This window comes from Alternaria postmessia (genome assembly GCF_024291825.1).
Source record: "Alternaria postmessia strain BMP 2775 chromosome Unknown scaffold_69, whole genome shotgun sequence".
Lineage (NCBI taxonomy): Eukaryota > Fungi > Ascomycota > Dothideomycetes > Pleosporales > Pleosporaceae > Alternaria > Alternaria postmessia.
The window spans coordinates 1-27,728 of NW_026260142.1; the positions used below are offsets into that span (position 1 = coordinate 1).

A 27,728-nucleotide genomic window follows, 5' to 3' on the forward strand; every position below is an offset into this window, starting at 1 on the left:
AAGTTATACTCCCCCAAACCGCACCACCCTCAGCTCCTTACTGCAACAGCTTTGTATTTCCACTGTATCAATCGTCTGATTCCTATGAGATGCTTTTAGCAGGCTTGAGATGCCAGGGCCTAGAATCTTTGAAGCTGCATGAGGACTAGAGACTGAGTGGGGTAGAAAAGCGTTGCATGATACTAGGGACGTGGTAGGATTAGCGTCGGTAGATTAATCGAACTGAAGACGTGGCCATTCTGATAGTGGATCCGATGGCGGTTGTGTCTGAACAAGGACAAGATATCGTACTGAATCGTACTGAACAGGTTGCCGTTGAGTATATAATTGTCCCAATAACCACTTCCTTTCATCCAATCAGGCTTCGTGGCGCAATGGTAGCGCGTCAGATTCCAGTACCACCTGGAGCTTCCTGAAGGTTAGGCGTTCAAATCGCCTCGAGGTCACACCTGATTCAATTCTTTTTGCCCAAAGGGAGCAGCAATCTTTTTGCTGCTGTGTGGATCCGATGCGTTGATGCATCATTGTGCTTGGTCGATTGCGGTAAAGAGGGGTGGCTCCACCGAAAAGAACCGAGGATCTGGGCCGACATTTTTGCTGAACCATGTTCATTTCTGAGATTGTTGTGTATTTGCTGAGATTGCGGGAACTATCCGAAAGATCCGAAGACGACTGCTTTGCCAGATGAATTGTCCTCCTGCAGCATAGACTTCTCGAGCATCAAAAGGAGATGCGACGTTCTTATGAGCAGTTCTACCCTGTATCAGCAGTCGGCCCAAGAGAAAGGACGGCGCGACAACTTACCGTCAAGCTCGATATCGTAAGTAACTGGCATATCCTCATCGGTGCTGATAAGGATCGGTGCGTCCCTTCGAAGTTTCCTCTCCCTCACATTGAAACGTATACCGCTGTCCTTCCTGGGACTAACCCACAGAATGCGCGGATCTTCCAAGTCCGCCTTCTCTTCTTCTACTTCTCTTACGACCTCTTTCCCCTTACCTATTTCCTCAACAATCTCAATTGGTACTTCTGTGTTAGTCGTCGATCCTTTCGCCGCGATGTCGCGTAGCCACTCTCTCCACACTCGAAGTACGCCTTCCTCAATGTCAACGAAATTGGTAAAGAGATTATGAGATCCAATCTTCACAAGGTTGGTCTGCGCGACCAGCTGCGTGAACAATTCATGCGCCTCCAATCCCAGCGTCTGCTTGACCGTTTCACCTTGGTACTTCTCCTGCACTGCCCCTGGAAAGGTGCGACTACCAGGTACGTCTCCAGGTCTTGGCTTCACTCGCCGCCCGCCCGCTTCAAGATCGCGCCTATGTGGACGGAAGCGAGAGTACATGTTATACATATCGCCTAGTCTACCAACCTCTTTTGTGCTCGAATTCGACTCATCGTATTGTGTCAAGCCGTCGGTGCATCTGTATGTACAAAAATATGGCGGCTCGGTGAGTTTGGCGGAGGGGTGGAAACATTCGAGTAGCACAGAGTGCGAGTGCAATTCGGCAGCTGCAACAAGCCGGTTGTGCAAGATGCGTAGGATCAGCGTGTATATACGGTGCGATATTGTGGTCAACTTTAAGAGTTCAGGTGTCGGCATAGGAGTGAGGAGATGTAAGAGCAACTGCAATGGTTAGCATCTTGCTGTCAATACAGATTAACAGACAGCAAACCTCGTTGGGGAGTCTGTAAAGATAGCACTCTTCCATCTTGACAACTATGATCGTACTCGAAATAGTTCCACGACGTGTAGTTACAGTATCCCGCGAGCGAAAGCCGTCCAGCATGGGCGAAGGGAGCAACACCAGGGACCGGAGATAAGATATCGTCATCGCGATGCTAGGCTCATTTTGGAAGACCAAGGCTTATCTGCATTGGGCTAGCGCGTCAACAAGACGCGCTTTCCCGTTCAAGCTTCACCACTCACTTTCTCTGCCCATAACGCGAAACACACCTTTTCAACTAACGTTCGGCATACGGAGCAGTGGGTACAGTACGCTTGTATTGCTGCGGTCACTATTCATCATGCAAGGCTTTGTCCGTGGAAGAACAGGCAGCCCTTCCAATGCCCAACCTCAAGGCAAGCCCGACCGACAAGCTAATGCTGCAAGCGCGAGGGTACCCGCAAAGAATGGACATCATCGTCTGCAATCTCAAGCTCCCTCTGAAACCATAGCGCGCGGATACACCAACGCTAAAAACAGCTCAGCTGTGTTGCAACAACCTCCCCGACATCGCCAGTCAGGTTTGGGTCCAGGTCAGAAGCGTGATCCTTACGACACTGACGCAGAGAGTATCGACACCACAGTAAACCAGTCTGTTGTGCAGGTCGAAGATAGCCAGCAGAAAGAGCAACATCACCAACAGCAAGGTCAAGTTGAGGATTATGAGGAGAGCTCGGAAGTGGAAGATGAAGACGAAGCAGATGAATACGGAGACGGAGTAGATGAGCTGGAAGACCAGTATGACTACGAAGGCTATGAACTGACAAAAGAAGATGAAGATTATCTTCACCAGGTCAATCTTGGCCACCTCTCCAACGCTGACAAGATTTCGTTCCTGAGAAACGCAGACAACGGAGGACTCCCAACCATCGAAGGCGACTCATATCCGAGCACCACTAATGGTGAGCTTTCAGAGTGGGGAGGTGGACAAGAAGCAGCTCCCAACTTCCACAACGGTGGTGGTCCCATGTCTCAACGCCAGAGCATCAATAACCAAGCTGTACGCATGGCGGCCTCACAGCCTCCGCCTCAACAGCAAGGCCGAAATGTTCCAATTGTCAGCCACAACATGCATACTTCGTCACAAATGTTCCAGCACGGTGCAAACCTTCGCGAGCAGTCGCGCGCAACCGCACACATTTCGCAACATAGGGCCCAAAGCATCCAGCAATCTACCCCGGCCCTGCCCGCCAGTCAGCACCAAAATCATAGTCGAAAGGTACCCTATGTCACTGCTCAACCACCGACCTACTTGAATTCCCATCCTATTCCACATGCTCAGCCCGGTACCTCTCAGCAAAAGCCCACCCGGCAGGCCCCGGATCCTCGAACGCAAACCCCGGTCAATCAGAACATCATGTCTATCAAGCCACCTGCGCCAACTAGGCTTCCACCTCCATTACCTGCTATCCAAGCGCCTGTCGTGCAGGAGCAAATGATTGAGCAGGCTCCGGTTGAAGACATTGAGGCTGCCCCACTTGAAGACTACGATTCGGAGACGCTACTAAAGAAGAAATACGAAGAGCTCAAGAACGAACCCTTTGATGTTAATCCTCGTGCGCCACCGCCGATGCTCGTTGAGGACGCACTCCAAAAACCGCTCGTTGAACGTCTGCCTCTTGTACAGAAGAACCTTGATGAAGGTCAGCAAACTCAGTTCTTCCGCTCTCTACCTACTACCGAGTGGGAGGATGCTGGGGACTGGTTCCTCGATCAATTCCAGGATATTGTACAGCGCACAAAGCAGGCAAGGCAAAAGAAGCGTAAGCTAGCGCAAGAGTTTGAGGCAGAAGTTGAGAAGCGCTACGAGCATGTTTCAAAGAAGCAGCACCAAGTTCAAGAGGCTATGGACAAGATGAAGGAGCAGGGTGAAGGTCTGATGCCTAGGAGCCCGAGACCTTCCAAGAGCCCTGGGCCTAGGAGAGGCTGACAGCGAGAGCTTCCGAGATCCCTATCCCTTCCAGGTGCTGCTTGGTGACTACACGACGCAACGCATTGGTGAAGGGCACCAATGGTGACTGTGTACCACCACGGATGGCGCATAGGCAGCGTATCAAGTGTTTTTCGCGTACCATATACCCATATCCGTTAGTATAGATACTGTTCGAGCTCAAAAGTCATGTTCATTGCTTTTCTTTCCAGTCGCGTATTGTTTCCATTCCGCGCCTATCTTGTACGAAGAGGCTGGGCTTCCTTAGATGGAAACGATTGTGCGCTTAGCAAAATCGCAAGCGATATCACTGCTTTCCGATGCAAGAGTCCTTAACACTTCATTCTTCTGTTGCTATTGCGTATGGTCATCCAGTAAGTCGCCGACAGGTGAGTTTATCGCTCACCCTCTGCGTCAGGCTCTCCACCTTTCGTGTAGGTAGCTTATGGCTGCCTCTGAACGATCGCATCTTAGACAAGACTGCAAGCATGATCCCATGTATGCCCAGCGATAGGCCTTCGATGTCACAGATGGAAAAAGGCATTGCGAGATGGTGTTGTTCGGAATGCATTTTATGAGCAGAAAAGTTTGAGGCTACCAAGACGTAGTCCTGAAAGCTACATCGTTATATCTCAATTCTGGTTAGACCTTCGTAACTACAGCACGCCGTATCTCTGAATAACCCCTTTTTACTGTGATTTATTTCCCCTCCGCACTCTTGCTAGTGACCTTAATTGAGGACTGGGACCGAACAACTATGCGGAAATTCCTTGACGATGGTTTGATAATTCGCTTTCTTCCTCGGGAATGATGGGAAAAGACAGAATGGCATGACCAGGTCAACGCAACGAATCATGACGAGCTGCGGCAATGAACGACGATCTACGATCCCAGCACTACTGGCACCTGGGATGGGGTAATGTACGCTGGACGCTAAACGCGATAAAGTTTAGCGCATGGATGTCGACCACGCGGACTTGATGGCTTCGACGACTGTGCATAGCATGGCCGGACGAAAAGCCGTTTCTCAGTCGGCCACTTACGATATCTAGTTCAGAACGACGCGCGGAGTTTACTAGAGACGCATACACTTGCGACCTCCATGAGCATACGCGGAAGGAGCTGTTCAGGCCTCCGGATCCACCTTCTGCGAAGTTCGCCTTGCTCGGAACATGACGGAAGCTTGGCATGTCAGCGTTGACTACATCATTGGGATGTAGCTTTCGACCCAGTATTTTCCGGATTTAGTGGACGAGTAAATCCACGTCTTCGCATCGTGACTGTTCCTTTCGTCTCTTCACAATCTTTTTGCTGGGTTGCTGCCATCGTTCTTTCTGGTCGACAACTACCTGATCCCACAATATACCCAAATTGACGCTGATCAACATAATCAGAACGCCAAATTCAACCCAACATGGCGTTTGAGATATCCCGAGAATGGTCATCCTACCACCTAATACCTCAATCCGTTGACGTTGCCCTGAACCCCCCAGAATCCTACTTCTTCATAACCGACTTCCTGATCATAGCTTGCGGTATCCTCTATACGCTCTGCTATATGTTTTACACCATCCGGACCTATTCAGACCGCTACCTAGCTGGAACTGTACAATTTCTTTCTGCGACCATGGCATATGAGATCTACTACGCATATGTGTGTACCACGACAACTTTTCAACGGGCCTGCTTCTTTGTGTGGTTCTTATTCGATATCACGTTCGTCACAGTGGCGCTTAAGTATGCGTACAAGCCGGAGGAGAGGAGAAAGACCGTGGTGAAGTTGCTGTGGCAGGTACCGGCTTGGATGGCATTCTTGTGGTGGGTTGGCACAGTGTGGCCGGATGAGAGGGAACAGAAGACGGCGTTCTTCACGGGGTTGTATCTGGAGTTGCCGATCGGGTGGGGACAGATCTTGTATCTGGTTCAGCGGCAGGATACTAAAGGGCAGAGCTTGGAGATTTGGTATGTCGACATTTGTTCTGGCGGTTGGACGACATCTTCCTTGACTATTACTAACGGAATTAGGATCACACGATACCTCGGATGCATCACGGCGTTCTTGGTGTTCATCTGGAGATACGTCAATGTACCCGAAAACTGGTCCTACGTCGGAAACTGGTGGAGTATCGGCGGGATGATCGTTACGCTCTTGCCAGAGACGGTGTATCCCTTCTTTTATGTTTGGGCCCATAAAAAAGGGAGAGAAAATGCTGAGAGAAGAAAAATGGTTGACGATGAAAAGATGAAAGCTGGCGACAGCAGAGGGTAAACGAATGCGTGTCGCATTGAGTACCTACCCTGAGAGTAACTGCGGTGCTTCATGTCAACAGGCTAACGAGACACAAGATTATGCATACCCTACCTATGGTATCTAGCGAGAATTCTATCTGTATAAAAATCTGCACGTCAGCCATTGCCCGCACCCATCATGGTCGTTTCCTTCATCTCAATACCGACACGAAAACCGGTTTTTCTTTTTTTTTCTTCGATATTATCAGCCGCGCTCGTGGTCCGAAGCCTTATTCTTGTACGGCCTGGCAGCAGGTGCAAGGCGGTACCGGAAATTCGGCACATTCGGTCAGGCCGTGGAATGATGTTGCGACCACTGTGCGAAACCCAAGACGGCCGATCGGCTTCCAAGAATTTCAGCCACACAAACAGTTGTCACACACCGTGTGCAAAGACGGCCAAAATGGTCTGCCGGCATATTTGGAAGTAAAAGTGGGACGGCCGTTGGTTCGGTTCGTCTTAGGCATGCAAAGGTTAGAGCTGATGAACCAACGCGTAGAGCGATGCACAAGTTGTTGCGCTGAAATCAGGATCGTCAACAAGCATCCCGGTACCATCAAACAAGCTTCCCAGCCGCGCGATCTAGGCCGCACATGGCGTTTTTCAATGGATCGCAGCCACGACACAGAGCGTTCACATGCTCGTGCAGTGGACATGACGCTCACCATTTGGAACGCACTAGCCGCATTGCCGATCTTCAGCCACACCAATGGTACCACCGCGTCGCGAAAGCGATTTCACTAGCACCAGCCGCGATACATCATCGGCCCTAGTCTGCCAAACTTCTGTTTACTTTCCTGACTTCCCCCTTCCCCTCATCGTCGCATTCTTCATCTATCAAAGAAGCTGTCAATTATCGTCACAATGGCGCAACGAGGTGAAGCCGCCGACTACTACACTGGTGGTGCGCCACCCCAGCAACCCCAAGACGCATACAAGGGTCAGCCGTATGGGCAACAACCACCCCAGTACGGCCAGAACTATGCGCCGCCTCAAGGCCCACCGCCAATGCAGCAGCCGAATGGCTACGAACAGAATGGCTATGGCGACAACAAACAAACCTTTGAACAAACGTTCAAGCTCGACAAGCCCAAGTACAACGACTGGTGGGCGGGATTGCTCTTTATTGCAGTGTTTCTCGGCTACGTCGCGGTCAGCGCAATCTCGATTCGGGGATATTGTAAGTATCCAATCCCGTCACAACGCAATGTCCATTGGATAAAGACTGATACATCCTGCAGCGCGAACCAACAGCGGTGGCATCTACGGCGGCGACACGAATAATTTCGCTCTCAATTCAAACACCATCATCCTCTTCGCGTTCGTCCTGGGCTTAGCCATCGTCTTCAGCTATGCATACATGTGGGCTGCGCGCAAGTTCACCAAGCAGTTCATCTGGATCACCGGCATACTCAACATCATCTTCGGTTTTGTCACAGCCATCTACATGCTGTCGAGGAGATACTGGTCGGGAGGCATAGTCTTCCTGCTCTTCAGCGTCTTCTATGTCTTTTGCTTCATCAGCTGGATTCCTAGAATTCCGTTCAGTGTCCTTATGTTGCAGACCGCCATCGACGTGTCGAAGAAGTACGGGCACACTTACATCGTATCGTTGGTAGGAGGATTGCTTGCCGCCGCATTGGGCGCATGGTACTCGGTCACCCTGGTGTCGATCTATGTCCAGTATACCCCGAACGGCGCCAATTCCAATTGCAGGAACGGTGTCGGTGATTGTGGAAATGGCAAAGTTATTGGCTTGCTCGTCTTCGTTACCTTTGCCATGTACTGGATCTCAGAGTAAGTGCTGGTAGCTACAGTTGGACATATTCAATCACTGACAGCAACAGATGGCTCAAGAACACAATCCATACTACCATCTCCGGCGTATACGGATCATGGTACTTCAACCCGAACTCTATGCCCAAGGGCGCAACCCGTGGAGCCTTCAAGCGCTCGGTCACCTACAGCTTTGGCAGCATCAGTCTCGGAAGTTTGCTTGTGGCCATCATCCAGTTCCTGCGCCAAATCTGCTCGGCTGCTCAGCGCAACGCGGCCAGCGACGGCAACCTTGTTGGCGCAGTCCTATTCTGCGTCTTGGGCTGCTTGATTAGCATCTTGAACTGGGCTGTCGAGTTCTTGAACAGATACGCGTTCAGCTACATTGCGCTCTACGGAAAGAGCTACGTCGCCGCTGCGAAGGATACATGGAAGTAAGTGCAGCATTTGCTCGAGATCCGGAGACACCAAAGCTAACTAGAGTAGGATGATCAAGGACCGCGGTATCGATGCGCTGGTGAATGAATGCTTGATCGGACCGGTGCTTTCCATGGGAGCCACGTTCATTGCCTATGCCTGCGCGCTTCTGGCTTACCTCTACCTCATCTTCACGTCGCCTGCCTACAATTCAGATGGAGGTTACACTCCAGTTGTAGTAGCATTCTCCTTTTTGATTGGCCTCCAAATTTGTAAGTCGCTCGAGACCATTTGCAAAATTCGCACTAAACCGTTCTAGGCAACATCTTCACCACGCCCTTGAGCAGCGGTATCGACACCATTTTCGTTGCGATGGCGTGGGATCCCGAGGTACTTATGCGCGAGCACCCAGACCTCTACCACCGCATGATAGCTGTATACCCGCACGTGCAACAGGCTATCCACGCATAAACTGGGTCTGCGGAAACTATACCCTTCGTCGAAGCATCGGAACTTTATAAAATCTTTATAATCACGAGATACCCACTTTCACTCGATCGCGATCATTTGCGGCACAGTTTTTCACGATTCTCGTTGCAATGGCGGGGCTGCCCTGATGGACAACGCAGGATGTCGGGCTTGGCGCAACTAAAGGCGGGAGAACGTACCGATGTCTCCACAAGGCCACCGTCCACGCTATTGCAATGACGTATGACGTTTACAGCCCCATCCACACCATGGAAAGCGTGATCGAGGCGGAGCATAATGTTGGGAGTTGCACGATCTGGAGCGGCCTCCACGGCCGAGAAGACTCCGCATCGCGAGATTCTGTCAGGTAGAATGTTGGGCATCACCACCATTGAGGTATTAATATATTGTGTTCAACTTCATGTTGCTAGGTTGCTATCAGCCTACTGTACGTCAATCACCCACGCCTTTGGGATTGCTTTTGCACGGTGTCTCGGTTCGTGCCTGCCCCCATTTGATCCTAGCAGCCAATCGGGTCCACATGTCGTCACTGTCGTTGCGGGGACTCTTCTAGCCATTTCACCCAACGCGCTGGGCGCCCCCAACATAAACACCACTTGTTTCCCCTCTCTTTCACCCACGACCTACTGCACCTCCAGGCTCACCTGCACACCGCCCACTGAGAGAATCTTCTGGCCAAGTAAGTTGTGTCCAATTGCAATACGTAACCCATAAATCCCTCCGGCTCCTGCTACATATACCCCGCCAACGCGCCTTCCTGTCCCACCATCAACACAACAACAAAAGCCCCTCTTCCTCACCTACCCCTCCAACTTCCTCTCCCTTACCTCAACCCCAGACCACTCGAGTAACACTCAACCTCTAGTTAAACATATCCGAACCTTCCACATACTCCCACCAACCACACATCATGTCCTACGAGAAGAAGGCAGTACACTTTGGCGGTGGTAACATCGGCCGTGGCTTCGTCGCCGAGTTCCTTCACAACTCTGGCTACGAGGTCGTCTTCGTCGACGTCATGGACAGCATCATCGAGTCCCTCCAGAAGACCAAAACATACACTGTCACCGAGATTGGTGACGACGGCGAGCGCAAGTTCACCATCGACCACTACCGTGCTATCAACTCCAAGCACGAGATGGACAAGGTCGTTCAGGAGATTGCTAGCGCCGACGTCGTCACCTGCGCTGTCGGCCCCAACATCCTCAAGTTCGTCGCTGAGCCCGTCGCCAAGGCTATCGAGGCCCGTACGCTCGACTACCCCATCGCCGTCATCGCCTGCGAGAACGCCATCAATGCCACAACCACATGGAGAGGGTTCATTGAGAGCAAGCTGAGCGAAGAGACCAAGAAGAACATCGACAGCAAGGCTCGCTTTGCCAACTCTGCTATCGACCGCATTGTCCCACAGCAACCCCCCAACGGCGGCCTAGATGTTGTCATCGAGAAGTTCCACGAGTGGTGTGTCGAGCAGAAGCCTTTCGAGAACGGCGGCAAGAAGCCGGATGTTAAGGGTATCCACTACGTCGACGACCTCGAGCCCTACATCGAGCGCAAGCTCTTCACTGTCAACACCTCTCACGCTACTGCCGCCTACTACGGACACCAGAACAAGGTCCAATACATCCATGAGGTTCTTCATGACAAGAAGCTCCACGACACCGTCCGTGACGCTGTCAAGGAGACTGCCCATCTAATCGTCACCAAGCACGGCGTTGAGACAGCTGAGCAAGATGCATACGTTGAGGAAATCATCAAGCGTATTTCCAACCCTGTTCTCAAGGACAATGTCGAGCGTGTCGGTCGCGCTCCCCTCCGGAAACTCTCTCGCAAGGAGCGCTTCATTGGTCCCGCCGCTCAGCTGGCTGAGAGGGGTGAGAAGGTTGATGCCCTCCTCGGCGCCGTCGAGCAGGCCTACCGCTTCCAGAACGTTGAGGGCGATGAGGAATCTGTCGAACTTGCCAAGATCCTTAAGGAGAACTCCGCTGAGGAGGTTGTCACTAAGGTCAACGGCATTGAGAAGGGACAGCCCCTCTTCGACCGTCTTGTCGCCATCGTCAAGAAGGTCCAGGGAGGTAGCTGAATATCCGCCGGTAAACTCTAAGTAGTAGTCGGTGCGGCTTGATGAAGGCTAAGTGGTCAGGCATATTGAACTTAGCATGGTAATTTTCAGCGAGGAAGATCAAAAGCGCCCTGGGCGATGGCTCAATGTGGCGAACCTTTTACGGCATTGACCGGGATCAATGTCCTGTATAATGACAACGAGACATGATAATGAATATACCCTCTCAGTAACTTCATTTCTCTATCCATCTTCTCATCGTTCTCTCTTCCTCATATGCTTGTGTGACAGGCCATATAATTTAACTTACCACAATCTTGCCCTTCTGCACATAAGTCGCTTTCCTACTGCTAAGTCGCCCAGAATGTCGTTAAGCGATCATTGGCTAGAAATTTATCCAAATTTATATAGTATTGTTATGTACGATTGCTCAACTGGAGGATATTCTATTGCGCTCAAAGGTCTTCTTTCTGAATATTTACATGGAAGATAAACGATACCACCTCATCGAATGTTAGCCATTTCAAGCTGTTGTATTCCCATTCTTCCAGCCTTGAATCTCATCCAGCGTCAAGACGTACTCGTCGCTGTAAATTCTCTTCATCATATCCAAGCTGTTCCATTCGCCGCCAGTAACATACTCGCCACTCCATACAGCAAAGAAGACCCAGTCAGCCTGATAGGCCTTCAACTGTTCCGGTTCCATCAGACTGCCAATTTCCGCCGCAGCAATCATCTTGGTATCGTCCGTAAGCTTGATAAGATCGTTGTATGTGGCAGAAATCGGACCATGGTCACCCTTGGCGTATGTATCCGCAGAGACGATATCCACAACATCGGATCCGGGGTACCATGCCGGATCCACTGAGTTCCACACCCAGACCAAGTTGTTGAGAGAGTGTTGAACAGTGAGACGCTCGTAGAGGATGTGGTAGAGTTTCTTGCATGCTTCGGGACCTTGGGCACCCCACCAGAACCACTTGCCTTCAGCCTCGTGCAGCGGGCGCCAGAGGACGGGTACGCCGGCATCCTGGAGCTTCTTCAGTTGAACTGCGATGGTATCAATGTCCTTGATAAGCGCAGTGTAGTTTGCGTTGGTAGTGTCGACGAGTGCGTCCGCAATGTTGAAGTCGGTAGCTTCGGTGTAGAAGCCACGGTACCAGGGTTGAGCCTCAGTATCGTAGAGGCCAGCTGGAGCGTTCCAGTGCCAGACAACGGTTACCATGCCACCTTTCTCTGCGAATGCAAGAGCACTGGTGGTATCGTTGGAGGAGGCACCCTTGGCGATGCGACCTTCGGTGTAGTCCATCATATCTACGCCGAGGATGGCGGGAGTCTTGCCGACGTTGGCTGTCACCCATTCTAGAGAGGCTTGGTCGTACTGGCCCGAGAGGATGTTCTTGCCGTAGATACCACCTAGGTAGCTCATCAGAGCTTTTGCGTCGGCGTTTGCATTTGCGTTGACCGGAACGGCTGTTATGTTGTGTGGGCCTCGCTCTGCAGATGGAGAGAGCGTGATGGCATCAATCAGATAGTAACCCCAGTTACTCTGAATCTCGATCGTATTGTTGGCATTCTCTTCAAATAATACTTGTCCCGCTGATACGGTCGTCCATTTTGTGGTAGCTGGTAGACTGACTTGCGATCCGGAACCGCCGTTGAGTACAATGTAGGTTTGCTTGTCGCCGTTGGGACCGTTGTAGACGAGACTGAGATCATACAGGCCGGTAGTATTGGAGGGGATTTGAAACGTGACCTTGTCGGTTGCGTCGGAGAAACCGTCTACATATCCGGAGCCTACACAGTGTTAGAAGTCTACAATGGGATATAAGAGAGTACCCGAGGAATGCTTACCTGTGTAGCCTGCTACTGAGGTAGCTACGGTTGTTCCAGAAAGTACTGCGTCCTCAGCCTGGTAGGTCACTGATTGAGCTGCGGTGAAAGTAAAGAGTGCCGCCAGGGCATATGTTGAAGTGAACATGATATCGCCGGTTTGAAGAGCTTGCCCGTGTATGCCCAGATTACATGATGAAGAAGGGACGTTATATATCGAAACACTTGACCCTCTCTACAACAATCCTCAATCTCAATTTCCAACCATATCCACTCTAACCCGGAAAGTTCGGAGCCGCGTCTCCATGCGCGATATGTCAGTTCATTTGTTTCGAAACATTAGCGTGTCTTGAGGCCTTGAACGCATGACTTGGAACGTCGCTCCACAGAGGTCTTCTAGAAAATAGCTGTCAATTCCGCTTGCTGGGCTTGGCTTTGATCTTCTGACTAGCTATCTGTAGATTAAAGGGATCGTGTTTGCCCGTACTAAAAGCCGCCAATGAGGTTGTTCACTGGTGGCTGGTTAATTCATGTCCGCGAACGTCTCTTTCTCAGCGCATTTCTTTATCATATGCGCTACCCAATCTACACTACTGAGCCGCAGCTAGATGTAACTGACGAGAGATAGCAACGCGATACGCGTGAATGGTATGTTGCGATAAGTTTGTAAGAAGCTCTTTCGAAAACATATACGAAAATGAGGGTTTCGTTCATCGGAACGATCGAAATCGTTCCGAGGAACACCAAAAGCTTGTCACATGACACCGTCTAAAACACGACCCAATTCTTCAACACCAGCAAAAACTCAATCCCACCATGCAACACGCATAGCGAAAGAAAAAAGATAAAGTTGTCTCCCCACCATGAGTCGAACAAGGGACCTTCTGATAACAGCAGATATTACAGTCAGACGCTCTAAACCAACTGAGCTACGGGGAGAATGTTTCGTGACGAAACCGTGCTTGTGTTGAGATGGCAAATTTTGCCAGAGTGACTTTATAAAGATGAGACAAGAATGTACAAAATGAGGGGTCGAAGGGCGAAACTGCGGCGGCAGATGGTTGGCTGAACATAAAGGAGTACGCGGTAGAGGTGGGGATGTTCAAAATGAAAAGGGAAAAGTCTGCGGGACTTTGCGGCTGAACGGTCGGGTTCTGGCGAACTCAAAAAGGATTAGCAGGCCTGGATACAAGAAACCCCATCTTACAGATCTTGGTGCGTTCTCGAATCATCAGTTCTTCTTCCTGGAAGCAATGCTTGCTGTTCAGGGTACGCAGAAACGTAAGGTATCAACCTGTAGTCCAATGCATCGCCGAACCATCTCCTCCATATTTTCCTAAATTCCTGCTCTTGGAGTTCGGCCAAAGTTGCGCCCTTTCGCTGAATATGAAGAGTACATGCCCAGATCCTTTTCATGAAGTCGTAATGAGCCTGATCTGGGGAAAACATCTCGTCCTGCGTATACCACGGAATGAGGAATGTGATTCGTGTCACCACGTTCTGCAGCTATCCATGATGCGCCCAGCCATAGGATAGCACCTAGGAAAAGAACACCTCATCCGGTATCTCCGAACTTGATTCACGTGCAAAGGGTTGAATACTTCAAGTAGCATTGTTGCGTATTATCGCTCCATTTGGAAACCTCCAGGAACACGTGCGGGTATCACGAACAGGGATGTTCGGGCAGTGTTTGCGGCCTTCACCTCGCAAGGCTAAAGTTTCCATAAAAATCTTGAGTGAACGCAAATGAATCAGAGAAAAGAGTTTTTTGACTCTATTGTAATAGTGGGCGCCTTTGCGGCGTTCGTTTCGACTGTCGTTCCTACACTGTGCCACTTCTGCGACAGCCTCTCACTCTGCTTAATCACCTTCTCCTCTCACTTCTCTTGTCCTCTTGAGACTCTACACGCCTTTCGAATCCTCACTCTCTTTTGCTCAAGGCCAGTTTCTCAGCAACCGCGTTACATCGACAACTTCTCAACTCTAGCAGCTATGTTGACAACTTCTATCCTCGCTGCGAGCAGCTTCATCGCTCTTGGCTATGCATTCCCTCATCACTTCCATGTCGCAAGATCTACTGCTCTAGCCCCACGAGCTGATTATATCACATTTGGCGGCGACGGGTCGATGAGCGCTGGATGGCCAAAGCAGACTGAGTGGATGTCGTTTGACGATGCTTGGTATGTCCCCATCAAGGAGACGACGTATCACAGACTTACCGTAGTAGGAATGCCAATCAAGACTTCATCAAAGGTTCCTGCAAGCACAACGGCTGGGGCGACAACAACAACGACGCGGAAACACAGGCCATCAAGGACAGCATAGAGTCAGAGTCAGAGGTTTCCGGCGTCCCGAAGGAGTTCATCCTCGCCATAATGATGCAAGAGTCCAAGGGCTGTGTGCGCGCCCCCACCTCGAAGTCCGACACACACAATCCAGGTCTTATGCAAGGCGCGGGTACTACAACTTGTCATCCCCTCGGTCAGAGTCCCATCTCGCCATGCTCCGCCAACGACATCCGCGCCATGATCCACGAGGGTACTGCAGGAGAGGGATTGAGGACGAGTCTGAAAGAGTCGCTTAGTGCTTTCAGTACCACCACGGACGACAGCAAGTACTACATAGCAGCGCGTCGCTACAACTCCGGCTCTCAAGTCACAAATCCAAACCTGGGTCATAGTGCTACGGCGTGCTACGCATCCGATATCGCGAATCGTCTCATCAAGCCTTTTGGACAGAGTAGCTGCAATAACAATGCTGTTGCTGGACTTACCATGACGAAAGGCCGCGAGAGAAACTACGGCGAGAACGACGATAGTGGCAACCAGAAAATCGACCTGGATCAACATCAGACCGACCACAAGCAGGCAACACCAAATGAAGCCAGTGATGTTGAAGCCGGCGATAGTGGCATCCTCGACACCAACGTCACAGGCGCAGCAGATGGCTGTACCAGATACTACACTCCTACGGAAGGCGCCACCTGCGAGTCCGCACCCATTGCTTTCGCCAAGTTGCGTCAGCTCAACTCGAAGCTAAAGGACGATTATTCCAATCTCTGGGCTGGATACCAGTACTGCATGGCTATTTGAGCGTGAATCACTGGCTAGGAGAGACAAACAGAGCTGTCGAGATGTTGCGATTGTTTCTTGGTATCAATTGCTTCCTTCGCGTGGTTCATCATCGTAGTAATCTAAAGTAAGCCTCTACTGACCAGATACAATCAACTGAGTGATATCATCAATCTCCTTCACCGTCGGTGTCAGGTTCTCGTGTCCATCCTTGGTAACGAGCACGTTATCTGCAAAGCATTAGCATATCATCGATACATCTGGTCGTCATAACATACCCTCAATCCTCACACCACCCACACTCCAGTACTTCTCCAGCACACTCTCGTCGATGTACTTCTTCTTCTCCTCATCCTTGAGATATGGCTCGATGATGAATTTGCAGAAGTAGATGCCAGGCTCGACGGTAATGACGCTACGTTCAGGTAGGGTGCCCCTCTTCCTCAGATACCTGAACATGACATCCTTGTCCGCATAGTTGGGGTCACCACCAGAATCGTGAGTGTCCATTCCGAGGTAGTGACCCAGACCGTGAGGGAAGAAAGCTACACTAATCCTCTTGTTGAACAGCTCGCCTGCGTCGCCCTTCAATATGCCCAGATCCAGGAGTCCCTTAATAGCAATCTTGTGAGCAAGCTCGTGGACATGGTCCCACACAACGCCGGCCTTGAGTGCGTTGATACACTGGTGTTGCATATCCAGCACAATCTTGTAGATAGCAAGGGACTCAGTTGTGAATTTACCCTTTACAGGGAATGTGCGCGTGATATCGGAGGCGTAGCAGTCAACCTCACATCCTGCATCCAGCAGCAGAAGATTTTGGTCCGAGATTGGCGCAGCATTATTGACGTAGTGCAATGTCGCGGCATGTTCACCGGCCGCAACAATAGAGTGGTAGGCTTGGTTTTTCGCGTTGCGCTCTACGCATGCCTTGAGGAACACAGCTTCGAGTTCGCATTCGTTCTGCGCTTTCGACGCAGCCTTCATGACAGCTTCATGGGCTGCGGTTGAGATGACGTTTGCTTTTCGAATAAGCGCGATCTCGTAGTCTGACTTGGTGACGCGACAATATTCGATGGCAGTCTTGAGTTGTTTGAACTCCTTTTCTTTATAAGAAATGAAGGTGACGTGATCCGAGACCTGTTCTGGAATGGCATAGATGGTTGATTGAGCTGATTCGGATTGGCTGGCGAGGTGGGAGTTGACGTCCTTGGTTGTTAGACATTCGTCAATGTCATACTTTGCTTTAGCTTCTTCGGGGCTCATAGGTAGGCCAGACCAGATGACCTCGTCGGGTTCTACGGGAGGGATGAAGAGAGTGAGCTTGTCAGTGGCGATTTCATATACCAAATGAGAGTCTGGCAGTTCACATCCGCTGAGGTAGAAAAAGTATCGTCGCTGACTGGATGAAGATAATTAGCTCCGTGCTTCTCTTCGGTCGCTATACCACCTACCGGAAGGGTGCCTCGCCATCGTTGTCCTAAACAAATGAATCAGTGTCTGTTGTAAACCCGAGCATTACTATGGGCACCTACCTCGTTCAACTTCAATTTCTGCGCCTCTAGATAAATTGTTCCGTTCTTGTCACCGCCCTTCTCAATGATCCACTCTGCGACCTTCTTCGCATGTGCTTTGGCTGGGTACTTGCCCTTCAGCACGTCTTCATAGTTTTCGGCAATAGCCATCTTGTGCACGTTTGTCCAGCTGCCGCTCTCTGCAGATAAGGTGTAAAAGCAGGGTGTCGCGATGGCCGAGTGTCTTGTTGGTGACGGTTGACGTGCACGTAAAGTGTGTCGAAGTGAACGGCTGATTTGAGGTAGTAGGGCACGCATGGGGGAGCTTCGAGGAGCTTTGCTGATGTTAGGCGCGACGATAGCTACAGGCCGGGAAGGTGGGGTGGTGGGGTGAGCTCGCACGCGTCTGACGGGTAGCCGCGGTCTACGTGTCGCGATGTTTTAAAAAGGAAGGTGCATCTATTCGTTCCGATTGTCAAAAGATGTACGTCGCAAATCTTCGCCCTGTGAAGCGGATGTCGGGTTGATAATTTTTGTAATACTACATGATCATGTCTAATTTCTCAACCCAGAACAAGTCGTTCAACGCCAATAAACACGCTTGAGCTCCAGACGCCAGTCCGCTATGCCATCATTATTCAGCGCGAACCTATTTTACGCCCCGCGTAGACCAAAAATACCTTAAGACAACCCATTGTTCATACGAGCGACGAGCTGTTTAATGCAATTCGTGCTTTCAAATCCCCAACCCTTAATCTTTCACACAATAAATGGACAGCCACACCATGCGCTAACGTTTATCATCTATCGAAGTCGGTATAGGTTGGTCATTCATCTTCGTCCGTTGCGTTGAGTGGTCGATCGATTATGCTTTTCGAAAAAGGAAGACTAGTCCTGCCAGCGTCTGAGGTACTTGGCCATATCGTCGGTAGCGTGAGGAGCCGCGGCGACCTAAACAACAATCAGTACATCTTCTAGATAGCAAGCAAGTCGCGCATCTCTGCGCACAACAAATGACGTACCGTGTTCTCCATGCTCTTAACAGAGAATGTTTGACTCTGCGTGAGCGTAGTCTGGATGGTCGGTATTGGCAGCTTCGACTTTGCAATCTTGACGCTGCTGGTAGGATACAGCGGCTTCGTGTTCTTGGCGGTAATCTTTGTAGGCGGTACAGGCTGCATGGGCGCATAACGCGTAGGGCCCGTTTGCATTGTGTAAGTCACACCGTAGTCGCCCTCAGCAGGGTCCGCTGCAGCGGGGTCGGTTCCATCAGTCGTTGTGTCTTCGGTTGCTGGTCCAGCGGTGGTGGAGATGTCCTCCGCAGCCTTCTTGACAGTAGGGTTGAGGATGTTTTTGCCTGTGAAGCCAGAGAACTGGAAGCGGTCAGAGTAGGTGACGAGCTGACCACCAGTCTTTCCGACTGCGATCATCTTGATGAAGCTGTGACAGTCGAGTTAGCATCTTGCTGATCTGGGTTGATTGTGGGAACATACTAGGCATTGGCGGTCTTCAAGTCCTCAGACATGCCTACTTCGATCCTACCCGAAGCTGTGTTGCCAGCTGTGAATGCACCGCTGGGTGTAATGGTACCCACTACGAACTATTTCCCATCGTTAGAACATCTCAATGCGCCTCCACGAGTGCCTGTATTGTAACCTACCTGCTCAGAGCCTTCATTTCCTCCTACAATCAGCTGCAGCTGATAAGTCGTCAGATCTGTCAGCGCAGGTCCAGAGCCGCCCTCTTCCCATTTCACGGTAACGGCTGTGCCAGCCGTGAGTTTGTCACCCGCGCTCGGTGATGTGAACTTGACGCCGGCGTTTACAAGTGGAGACAGAGCGGCGAGGAGCGCGAGGGGAAGTAGTATCCGAGTCATCGTGAGGGATTGTGATAGTAGCGAGTGGCGGTCGGGTAGCGGTGTGGCTAGGAAAGCGAGCGTGGAGGGGTGGGTCGTAGCTGCTGTCCGGTAATGGAACGAGGGGCGCGATACACGCAGTTTACGCGTATCTTCAATGCGATAAACAGATGCGTCGAGACGAGGCAACAGTGGAGACAGGTATTGCGCGGTGGTTGTTAGTGTTGAGTAGAGGATGCAGTCTGGAATCAATCAAGCAACATGCGGCGACGCCAGGGGACGATCGTCGTTGCCGCGCACGCTAATCTGCGATTGGCAGGGATTATCGCTCTATTGCGACGCCTCAACACCATGGCAATAAACATGTACACTTCAGTTCCATGGTTGACCACACTACTTGTTGTATTAACGTGCATATCGTTGCTATGACACTTCAAACAGCGTAAACAGATAGCATCCGATTTGCTCCACTCGTCTATCTCCCACTTTGGGGCCGGTACCTGAATCCTCAACATCGGGTCTCCACAATCAACCGCCAAAAGTGGGCTCGCTGCAGCTTTTGTTTGCACGTCGAAAAATTTGACTTTCTTCCAGTACACACCTCTTGGTGTCTATAGTACAGAAGCTTCCCAGCTATCGTGTCCGTGTTTTGCTACCCAAACGCCTTTGTTATGCTAAATGAGGATATCCTTAAATCCGGTCAAAAGGAAACGCTTGCCTTTTGTGTCGCTCAATTCAAACAGCCTGTGCATTCCTTATCTTTGGGCTATTCAGCTTTAGGTTGAATGACGTCGGTAATCTGCATGTCATGGTCGCTGCCTGTCCCGCCTTCTGCAGTTGAAGCGTCAAATCTTTCAGCTTCTCCGGTGTGAAGATTTGGACATCGAACGACAGCAAAAACTCCACACACAGCTCCAATCGGCTAAGTGCTGCCTCGTCAACACCTCCTACTGCAGCGAATCGTTTTTGAGGCCATCGGTGGTCCTCTAGTGCCTTCATTGCGACGAGAGCGCAGGCCAGGATGAGGCGATGCATTGTGCGGTATGTGAGAGGAACGCTCCTATCGATAACGCATAATCGCAGCATGTACGATCCAGCAGCCAGCCAAACAGCAGTAGATAAGGGGCAAAATCTCTGGATGCGGTTCATGTACTCCTCAACACCGACTTTAGGCACTGTCTTGGAGAAAAACTTTCGAGCCATGTTGGCTCGTTGCACGGACTCGGGCTGCGCTCCGGCGCCAATGTCGTGTATAGTGACGGGCTCATCGTGACCCGCTTCGGGTGGAGCTAGTTCGGTGGGTTGATGATTCTCTTTTTCAGCGGGTATAGGCGTCGCTGGCCTGGATGCTGTCCGCCGATGTGATCGAATGAGATGGTTTTCCCTTCCTCCAGGCGTTCCAGGCCGTGAGAGTGGCGGTGTTGCTGGTACGTCGCCGGCTGCATTGGCTATGGCGATTATCGAGCGGGCGATTAATTTCATGGCGGTTTCTCGTGACATGGTCAAAACATCGAGATCGGTGTCATTGGTTGGTGGTGATGGTGCGTCCTGAATGCTGAGGCTGTTGAAATGTGGTAGTACTCCTGCATCGCCTGCCGGGTTGGGTGCTGAGGGAGGATCCATGGTTTGTTGGTTTTGAATGACCGGTGCAAGTACGAGTCGCCTCGGATGCACGGTCTTGTATGGAGGGGCTGCGTGGCACACTTGGATCATTTGGACTTGTGGATATGCTGCCGAAGTCTACCGATATACTTTGCAGGTGGAAAGTGTATCGAGCAAGAGCTGAAGAGATTGATGTAGGAGGTAGTGTATAAAATGTCGGAGGCCTGCAATTGATCAACACAAAGTCCAGCGTAGTGCTGAACATTAGCTTACACTTGGATGTGAGGATCAGCGTGATTAGCGTGACGACTAGGGAGGCTCGTATTCGTAGGGGTTAGAGGGTTGGCGATGTGAGTGTTGATGTATAGAAGGACAATGGAAGATACGATAATCGATAGCCTTGGGGGGAGGCGTTCAGTTTGTAAGGTCAAGTGACGCTAGAAGGATTGCGTCTTGACTTATTGCAGCTGGTCGGAACCTTGATGCAAGCGCCGTCCCGAAGCTCGCTGCCGCGTTGTATAAACGGTGGCCATGGAAGAGTAGCGTAAAGTGGCTGGACGAACCCTGACAAGGCGCGGTGAAGCGCGCCGAGTGCGTTGGCGGGTCACGATGTGAGGGTACGTGGAGCGCTGGAGAGCGTCGACTCACGATGCGAGGCCCGAGAGCGGGTCTCGTGAGTGCGGAACAAGGCTAGAGCGCTGGCCCACCGGGCCGTGACAGTGCAGGCAAAAGACGCGCAGCAGTCTCCCTAAACAGCTTGCATCTCTCGAGGCGACGAGAGAAAGGAAGAGAGATGGTGGATCCAGGCCGTCGTGATTGGCGGTTAATTAGCTGTTAAGTACCCAGCAGCGGGATGAGAAGATGCATAGGTTCGAGCAGTTCCGGGGTGGATTCCGAAAGAGTGCGCGAGTTTGTAGATATCGGGCACAATACTGCGGGGCACCTGCGTGGTTCTGCAGGGTCCGCCGCGCCTTAGAAGAAGCGACGAAGCCCTGGAGACACGATGGAGCTGCCTACTGGACTGTCATGTGAGAGTAATTGCGGAGATGAAGAGGAATCTCGGAGAAATGAAGCACCTGGCCAGACTCGGGTCTATAACTATTGCCTGCTGAACCGCGGCTACCTTACGTTTGTACCTGGGCTCGCCCCCTACTTTCACACTTCATTGCTGCCATCGTGACCATTGTCTCGCAGTTTGTGGCTACAAAGTACCTCCTGCCAATGCACGGCTAACGCACGTCCGTCGCATTGGGACGGCAGGCAATGACAGCACGTAACAGTACACCCTCCCACCACCCTCTGTAGATCTGGCAACACTATGCATGCATCGCGGGACCGGGTCGCTGTATCACAAACTCTACGATCGCACAACTTGCAGCCAATCGACCCACCCTTAAATCACGAACATGCGCACTGTGATGCACCTCCACGTGTTCGCGCAGTCTTGACCGGCCCTCTCACCCTCGGGTGGCGTGTTCCACTCGTCGATAGCCGGACCGCAATGTCACCAAACGATGGATGACAGATGTCAGAGAACCTGGACTATTGTCCGTAGCCATCGCCAATAGTTGATGACATCGACGCCATGGCTTAAATTACCCGGGCTATGGGAGCTTTCGAGGGTCCCGAAACAGACGCCCATGCCCAGCATTTGTACTCTAGCGTGAATGCTACCTTAGCCCTTTGGTCCGCTTGACAGTCGACACACTTGAACGACGGCGTCGCTAGCTTCTTCTACCCAGTAAGTTGCTCATTTACCAGGGATCAGTACGCTCTTCATGATCGAGGCATTTTCTTCTTTGCGACCTTTCCTGCCCATAACGCTCACGTACCGTGTCCTCCACATCCCGCAGCGGCACTGACCCCTCTTTCGCCCGTACTTGGCAGCTACCTATCCAAGCAACAATGACTCTACAATCCGGCAATGGCCACTGTGCATGTAGCACCGTCGTCCCAACAAATGTGTAGTTCTATAGCTCAGCACTACGTTCACGCTACGTGACCCCCGTCCCTGCAGCAAGCTTTCTGTCACGTCATAATGCATCCAGTGGCTTTTCTCTAAACAAGGGTCAACGCAAGTAATTGTAACTCTGAGCACCTGATATAGTCAAGTACTCCGGCGGATCGTTTGCTGTGTTTCAAATTCATGTATGGGGATGTGATAATATATATGCACGTACAAGCCGCCGTGCTTTGAGCGCTTACTCAGATCTCGATGTTGAGCATATACGACTAAGTTTGGGGTACGTACCACTACGCTCTGGCGGAATGACCTCCATGATAAGAACACTGGCCTCAACAATACTCTACTTATAACACAGCGCTATCAACACAATCTACTGATTGAACATATGAAACTGATAAGCTTGTTGCCCACTTACATACGCCATGCTTTCCTGCTATCAAAACACCTTTAGCGGCCAATGTCCATGGTGTTAAACCCGAAGAACATACGGCCTAAGCCAGCACTACCCTCAGCCCGAATGCTGAGCAAAGCTTTTCGACATGTCAGAATATCATGACCGCTGCTAGGTGCTCGACGGTAGATGTGATTTACAAAATCGAGATCTGATATGACAAAGGAAACCAGTGTGAGTGAAGAACACGTCCTACAGGCCCCAAAAGAACATTTCGCCAGAGCCAGGCGCGTCATACAAATGTTCATTTGGATTATGCTGTGATAGAAGCCAGGGAGGGCTTTAACACGGGAAGCAAGAAAGCATTCCAAAGGAGGTAAGAAGAATCAAGCACGATGCAAAATCAAATCTCGCATCTATACTTGACTCACTCTAGCCCTCTTCCTCGTGCTTCCAGGAACCACGCTCGGCCCACCTCGACTCGGCCCATCATCACCGCCACGCTTCTTCTCTTGTTGGTCCAAGACAAGCTGGAGCACATCGTACGAGAATTGTGGGAACTCGAGACACATGGCCTTGAATTCTGGCTCGGCGTCGTGGCGTAGGCTGTAGCTGCGTGTAGCCCAGAAAGCAGCCACCGGCTTGCGGATAGTCGCGTCTTCGGGGTTAGATTCCTTGTATACGTAGCGTGCGTATGCGAGCTCCCCCTTTGCAGTCGAGGCCGTGCGGTGGATCTTCGAGTGTGCGAGGGACTTCAATTCTGGGAGTTGGAGACGATCCGCGAGGGTGTAGATGCGTGCGTGGACAAGAAGACCCAAGCCTTCGTTATCAGTAGACGGCTGCCGCGGGTCCTTCTCGAGAGGTGCGTCGCGTGCGCTGGATGTTTTCTTGGGGAAGTATTCGCCGGTGTAGAGGTATTCAACCACTGAGCCCATAGCATCAACGTCGCAATCTGTATAGACGATCTGGCGAGGCTAGAGACTGTCAGTAAGCGACCTCTGGCTGAGCGAGGACCTGGTAGCGTACCCCTCCTGGCGCAAACTTCTCAACTTGTTTGACGAACTCTGGCGACTTCACGAGAACTGCCTCGTGCGCTGAGTATGTAGTTCGGTCGTCTCCGGATCCCACGATGACTTCGACGATCGGACTCTTCATGAGACTGGTCGCATGTTAGCTGCGCATTCATTCTGTATGTCTTTGACCTTCATGAGGGCAAGGAACAATTCACAATTCCGCAAAGCTAAGGCAATGATTGCGCGCACTATCTCCGGCTGTGTTCTAGCTATCAAGCCTCATGCACGCAACCAGTGCACCCCCGCTCTTGCCAGCTCACCAAAACATCCCCTGGCCTAATGTATGTATACGAGCGTGACTCACTCAGCGAAGAGAACCAGCTTGGGCGTCTCCGGTTCAATCTCAGGCAAGAGTGTTGTCTCTCCCGCGCCAGCTTCAGCGTCGCCCGCGCCCTCCATCTCAATGTCATTGACGGGTGTGCCCTCAATCGGCGTCTGTTGCTCAAGATCCGCCATAACTATTATGATTGGGTATATGCGATAGCGGAGGAAAGTGTGTGGAAGCGAATGAAACTATTCGAAACAAGCTCGAAGATAGCTATGCGGAATATCAATGTCAGCAACCAGAAAATAGTATGAATCGCGAAAAGCGGATAGCTAGAGAGATGGTAGCGCTATACAGAAATCACGTGTCAAAGCGCGTGGAACTACTTAGAGAGCGTTGAGTGGTGGTTGGACACGACCGGGAGCCTTCTTGAGAGCTTGTACGCGTCTTCGAGAGCTGGAGCTGGGGAGCTCTCTCCACGCTAACGCAGGAACAGGTCTTGGCGAGCGTCAGCCAGCATCACACAAACATGTCTGCACCAACAACATAGCAACGACTGGGAGTACAATAGAGATAGGTTGGATTCGGATCTAGAATATGTACATATAACATCGCTACTTGCGTGATATCCAATTGCGACATGGGTAATTTTCAGGTGCTCTAACCAACGCCGCCGATAATGCTATGCTCCATAAATGCGACGAGATTAAAGTGAACAAGGTTCTCAACCGGAGCCAAGGGCTAAGGGGAAGTAGTCGGATCGTCAGACTACAGACGGCCACCCTTCTCGTGGAAGCGATCGCCAGTTGTGGGGACGGGTTTGTCCGCCCGGATAACGTAAAGTAGGAGGTCCTCAAGCGGGATGAAGACGTAAAAGAACTTGTTGCAAAGAAAGGAAAGGAAGACGAAGCAGGTAGCCACCAATGCGTCCATGAAGTAATGGTTGGCCGTAGCAACAATGACTGTCAAGATGAAGGAAGGGTATCCGATTCCTAGAAGCAGGTAGAAGATCTTCCAGAATGCGTTCTTGCGTACTTCGCCCTGTTCCAGGGTGCGGCGGAAAAGACCGGAGTGGTAGATCATGGTCATGCCAATGCAGAAAGAGTAGCCAAAGTGCATCGATGGCATGGCTGCGAGCTGGTTGACGAACTTGCCGCTCATCCATACACTTTGTGCGTCGTCGTGGCGGACAGTGTCAAGGAAGCCGTATTCGGTAGGTAGAAGTCGTGGCGGCATGCATGGGTATACAACAAAGGTCATAAAAGCGCAGAAGTTGGTCAGGGTAAGGGTCCGGCGGGCGATGGCAAAGGTGTCAAAGGACGGTGCGACGTAGTAGTACCAGCAAATGAATCTTGGAGAAATTAGCAAAGATCCAATACGTTCTTCAACGGCAAACTTACCCAACCGTTCCAGGAATGTGAATGAGCGCATAGCACTTGTTCAGCACTGTAAGAGCGTCTTGGTGTCCATGCATGAACCACTGTTGGACATCTCTTTCGCGGACAGGGAATAAAAATCTCAGGAAACCATATTCTTCCGCTTCTAGTACTGCGATTCCATGTTCCTGTGCTACGTCCCAAATTCCTCGCCCGGCGAAGAGCTTGGCCGATGCAATGGCGGTCATGCGGTAGAATGCGTAGTTGATGACCCAGTAGAACATCTCAATCAAGAATGGGAAACGCTGCAGTATGCGACTGTGTATATTGTTTCGGAAGCGCGATGTGCTGGGTGTTGTGACCTTCCACCAGAGGATATTGCGGACTTTGGGTGCGTTGGGGTTCTTGGTCGCGCTGATCTCATCGAAGTCGCTGTCGCTGTCTGATTGCAGAAGGCGGTCTGTGGATTCGTTCGGTGTGTTGTCAAGATAACCGGTCCGCTGTGATGATCGACCGAAGATCTTGAAGTCTCGTTTCCGTGTCATGAACATGGCGAAGAAAAGGATACTGGCGACCATCTGCTCGCATGCCCCTGTCAGTATGCCATACTATGGGAACTCTGGTGTCGTTCAGGGTACGTACAACTGGTTCGCACCATCCTGGCAGCTTCCAAGCTGGTTTGCTGTTCCATTGGCCGTCGTCTGGTAGGGTAGAGTTTGCCATGTTGTGTCGCGTGCGTGCAAGTTCGGAGCTGTGTCGCCTAAGGGGTCTGCGGGATGCTGCTTGTTGATACTCGTGGAATAGAGTATGCTGCTCAAAATGGTCCAACGGGAGGTGCACTTGTCGGCTCTATTTTCTCCCGGGTACGCGCGGAGCCTGGTGGTCGGGCTCGAGGTATGTCGACAACACAGGTAAAGGAGTGACAGGAAACAAAAGAGGGGAAAGGGTTCAAGACCAAAAGTGGAGAGTGGAGGAGTGACCGCTTGCTTCACTCGATGCTTAGCGGACCTATGATGGTGCTTGCCTAGAAGTTCGCGTTGAAGCCCGGATTCTGGCAAAGGAGGTCAGACGTCCTGATCCAAGCGTGCGTATGCGTATCAAAGTCCCACTTTTTCACCTCTAGCGGCTTGGACCTGCGCAGCGGCGCGCAAGCCGCTGAGGCACAGGCTTCCACCCATCGTCTTTCTCTTTGGCCCATCTCCATCTGATGCACATGCCTCCGCCATTGTCGCTACCATCCGTTGCAGTGTCGCGTGCTCATCGCTGGCTGTGCACGCGACCACCGCTGAGGTTTGCTGGCGCCACTGGCATGCCACCGGTATAATCATACAGGCTTGGGGTAAGCGCAAGGCATTGTGACGTCAATTGCTCATTTCGTCGGGGCGCAGTTGAGCCGTACACCGTAGAGCAAAGAAAGGAAGCAGGAAGCGTCAAAGCAAGTGCTCGCCTAACACATGGCCTAACCCGGTTGGCTGCCCCCCAGATCTTATGACATGCAATTTCAACATGCCCATCCTCATACTGTGCTTACTACTGTACTCGGTGCCTCAACACTGCCACTCTTCTGCCTTGGCAGCTCAGCGGATTGGGGCGGATAGAACTCCTTGGTGTTGTGAGGATGCTGTCGCTACATTGCATCTCGGATTCGGATCATTACTCTTCCTCCGACCCACTGAGTAGCCGCGCCGGAGCCCCTGAGCGCAAGGAAACTTCAGCGAACATCTCGACAACGATGGGCAGTTTTCAAGCTATTGCTTGATCTTAGTAGAAGGGGCCTGAATTGAAGCGGATTTGCTTGGCGCGCAAAGGCGGTAAAGCGCCAACAATAAGCATTGTCTAAATTTGCCGGTCAATCTCCCTACCGAGGCCCGGGCAGCCACATTTCAGCCCTGGCGTTTTTTACGGGACCCTAGCACATATACGAGAAACACAACACACTGTCTCGACGTATGTGTTCACCGCGTTTCGCAAGGACATCCCCCTGACATGAGGCCGTTACCCGATCGCAAAATCTGTTGCGAAGACTGAATTGTAGTGACGTTCGGTTGCTACTCTTCCATTTCCAAGTCGGTAAGCGAATATTAGAACTACT

At 51.3% G+C, this 27,728-nt stretch overlaps 11 protein-coding genes and 2 non-coding genes across 13 annotated transcripts; 5 read left to right on the forward strand and 8 right to left on the reverse strand.

Annotated features, from left to right (window-relative positions):
- Nucleotides 1-360: 360 nt before the first annotated feature.
- On the forward strand, nucleotides 361-446 carry J4E82_008471. The gene has a single exon. It is a non-coding gene; the product is annotated as a tRNA-Trp (tRNA).
- A 203-nt stretch (nucleotides 447-649) lies between these two features.
- J4E82_008472 (uncharacterized protein) lies at nucleotides 650-1,712 on the reverse strand (the record flags this gene model as incomplete). The annotated part of the gene is made up of 3 exons (XM_051734704.1): nucleotides 650-753; nucleotides 805-1,627; nucleotides 1,677-1,712. 3 exons carry the CDS (start codon nucleotides 1,710-1,712, stop codon nucleotides 650-652), a joined length of 963 nt encoding a protein of 320 aa, XP_051585488.1.
- Nucleotides 1,713-2,028: 316 nt separating this feature from the next.
- On the forward strand, nucleotides 2,029-3,657 carry J4E82_008473 (uncharacterized protein; the record flags this gene model as incomplete). Its single annotated transcript, XM_051734705.1, has 1 exon — nucleotides 2,029-3,657. One exon carries the CDS (start codon nucleotides 2,029-2,031, stop codon nucleotides 3,655-3,657), a length of 1,629 nt encoding a protein of 542 aa, XP_051585489.1.
- A 3,153-nt stretch (nucleotides 3,658-6,810) lies between these two features.
- PNS1 (putative choline transporter, neither null mutation nor overexpression affects choline transport) lies at nucleotides 6,811-8,610 on the forward strand (the record flags this gene model as incomplete). Its single annotated transcript, XM_051734706.1, has 5 exons — nucleotides 6,811-7,126; nucleotides 7,188-7,743; nucleotides 7,794-8,156; nucleotides 8,209-8,411; nucleotides 8,459-8,610. The coding sequence occupies 5 exons, from the start codon at nucleotides 6,811-6,813 to the stop codon at nucleotides 8,608-8,610; spliced, it is 1,590 nt and encodes a 529-aa protein (XP_051585490.1).
- A 928-nt stretch (nucleotides 8,611-9,538) lies between these two features.
- On the forward strand, nucleotides 9,539-10,711 carry J4E82_008475 (Mannitol-1-phosphate 5-dehydrogenase; the record flags this gene model as incomplete). The annotated part of the gene is made up of 1 exon (XM_051734707.1): nucleotides 9,539-10,711. One exon carries the CDS (start codon nucleotides 9,539-9,541, stop codon nucleotides 10,709-10,711), a length of 1,173 nt encoding a protein of 390 aa, XP_051585491.1.
- Nucleotides 10,712-11,213: 502 nt separating this feature from the next.
- On the reverse strand, nucleotides 11,214-12,671 carry J4E82_008476 (uncharacterized protein; the record flags this gene model as incomplete). The annotated part of the gene is made up of 2 exons (XM_051734708.1): nucleotides 11,214-12,487; nucleotides 12,545-12,671. The coding sequence occupies 2 exons, from the start codon at nucleotides 12,669-12,671 to the stop codon at nucleotides 11,214-11,216; spliced, it is 1,401 nt and encodes a 466-aa protein (XP_051585492.1).
- Nucleotides 12,672-13,376: 705 nt separating this feature from the next.
- Nucleotides 13,377-13,462, reverse strand: J4E82_008477. Its single transcript has one exon. It is a non-coding gene; the product is annotated as a tRNA-Tyr (tRNA).
- Nucleotides 13,463-14,515: 1,053 nt separating this feature from the next.
- On the forward strand, nucleotides 14,516-15,615 carry J4E82_008478 (uncharacterized protein; the record flags this gene model as incomplete). The annotated part of the gene is made up of 2 exons (XM_051734709.1): nucleotides 14,516-14,703; nucleotides 14,751-15,615. 2 exons carry the CDS (start codon nucleotides 14,516-14,518, stop codon nucleotides 15,613-15,615), a joined length of 1,053 nt encoding a protein of 350 aa, XP_051585493.1.
- Nucleotides 15,616-15,729: 114 nt separating this feature from the next.
- J4E82_008479 (uncharacterized protein) lies at nucleotides 15,730-17,279 on the reverse strand (the record flags this gene model as incomplete). Its single annotated transcript, XM_051734710.1, has 4 exons — nucleotides 15,730-15,824; nucleotides 15,873-16,996; nucleotides 17,049-17,074; nucleotides 17,130-17,279. The coding sequence occupies 4 exons, from the start codon at nucleotides 17,277-17,279 to the stop codon at nucleotides 15,730-15,732; spliced, it is 1,395 nt and encodes a 464-aa protein (XP_051585494.1).
- A 717-nt stretch (nucleotides 17,280-17,996) lies between these two features.
- Nucleotides 17,997-18,984, reverse strand: J4E82_008480 (uncharacterized protein; the record flags this gene model as incomplete). Its single annotated transcript, XM_051734711.1, has 4 exons — nucleotides 17,997-18,059; nucleotides 18,131-18,548; nucleotides 18,602-18,708; nucleotides 18,769-18,984. The coding sequence occupies 4 exons, from the start codon at nucleotides 18,982-18,984 to the stop codon at nucleotides 17,997-17,999; spliced, it is 804 nt and encodes a 267-aa protein (XP_051585495.1).
- A 714-nt stretch (nucleotides 18,985-19,698) lies between these two features.
- Nucleotides 19,699-20,676, reverse strand: J4E82_008481 (uncharacterized protein; the record flags this gene model as incomplete). Its single annotated transcript, XM_051734712.1, has 1 exon — nucleotides 19,699-20,676. The coding sequence occupies one exon, from the start codon at nucleotides 20,674-20,676 to the stop codon at nucleotides 19,699-19,701; it is 978 nt and encodes a 325-aa protein (XP_051585496.1).
- A 2,662-nt stretch (nucleotides 20,677-23,338) lies between these two features.
- J4E82_008482 (uncharacterized protein) lies at nucleotides 23,339-24,451 on the reverse strand (the record flags this gene model as incomplete). Its single annotated transcript, XM_051734713.1, has 3 exons — nucleotides 23,339-23,896; nucleotides 23,949-24,081; nucleotides 24,300-24,451. 3 exons carry the CDS (start codon nucleotides 24,449-24,451, stop codon nucleotides 23,339-23,341), a joined length of 843 nt encoding a protein of 280 aa, XP_051585497.1.
- Nucleotides 24,452-25,028: 577 nt separating this feature from the next.
- Nucleotides 25,029-26,359, reverse strand: J4E82_008483 (uncharacterized protein; the record flags this gene model as incomplete). Its single annotated transcript, XM_051734714.1, has 3 exons — nucleotides 25,029-25,611; nucleotides 25,661-26,214; nucleotides 26,279-26,359. 3 exons carry the CDS (start codon nucleotides 26,357-26,359, stop codon nucleotides 25,029-25,031), a joined length of 1,218 nt encoding a protein of 405 aa, XP_051585498.1.
- Nucleotides 26,360-27,728: the final 1,369 nt, after the last annotated feature.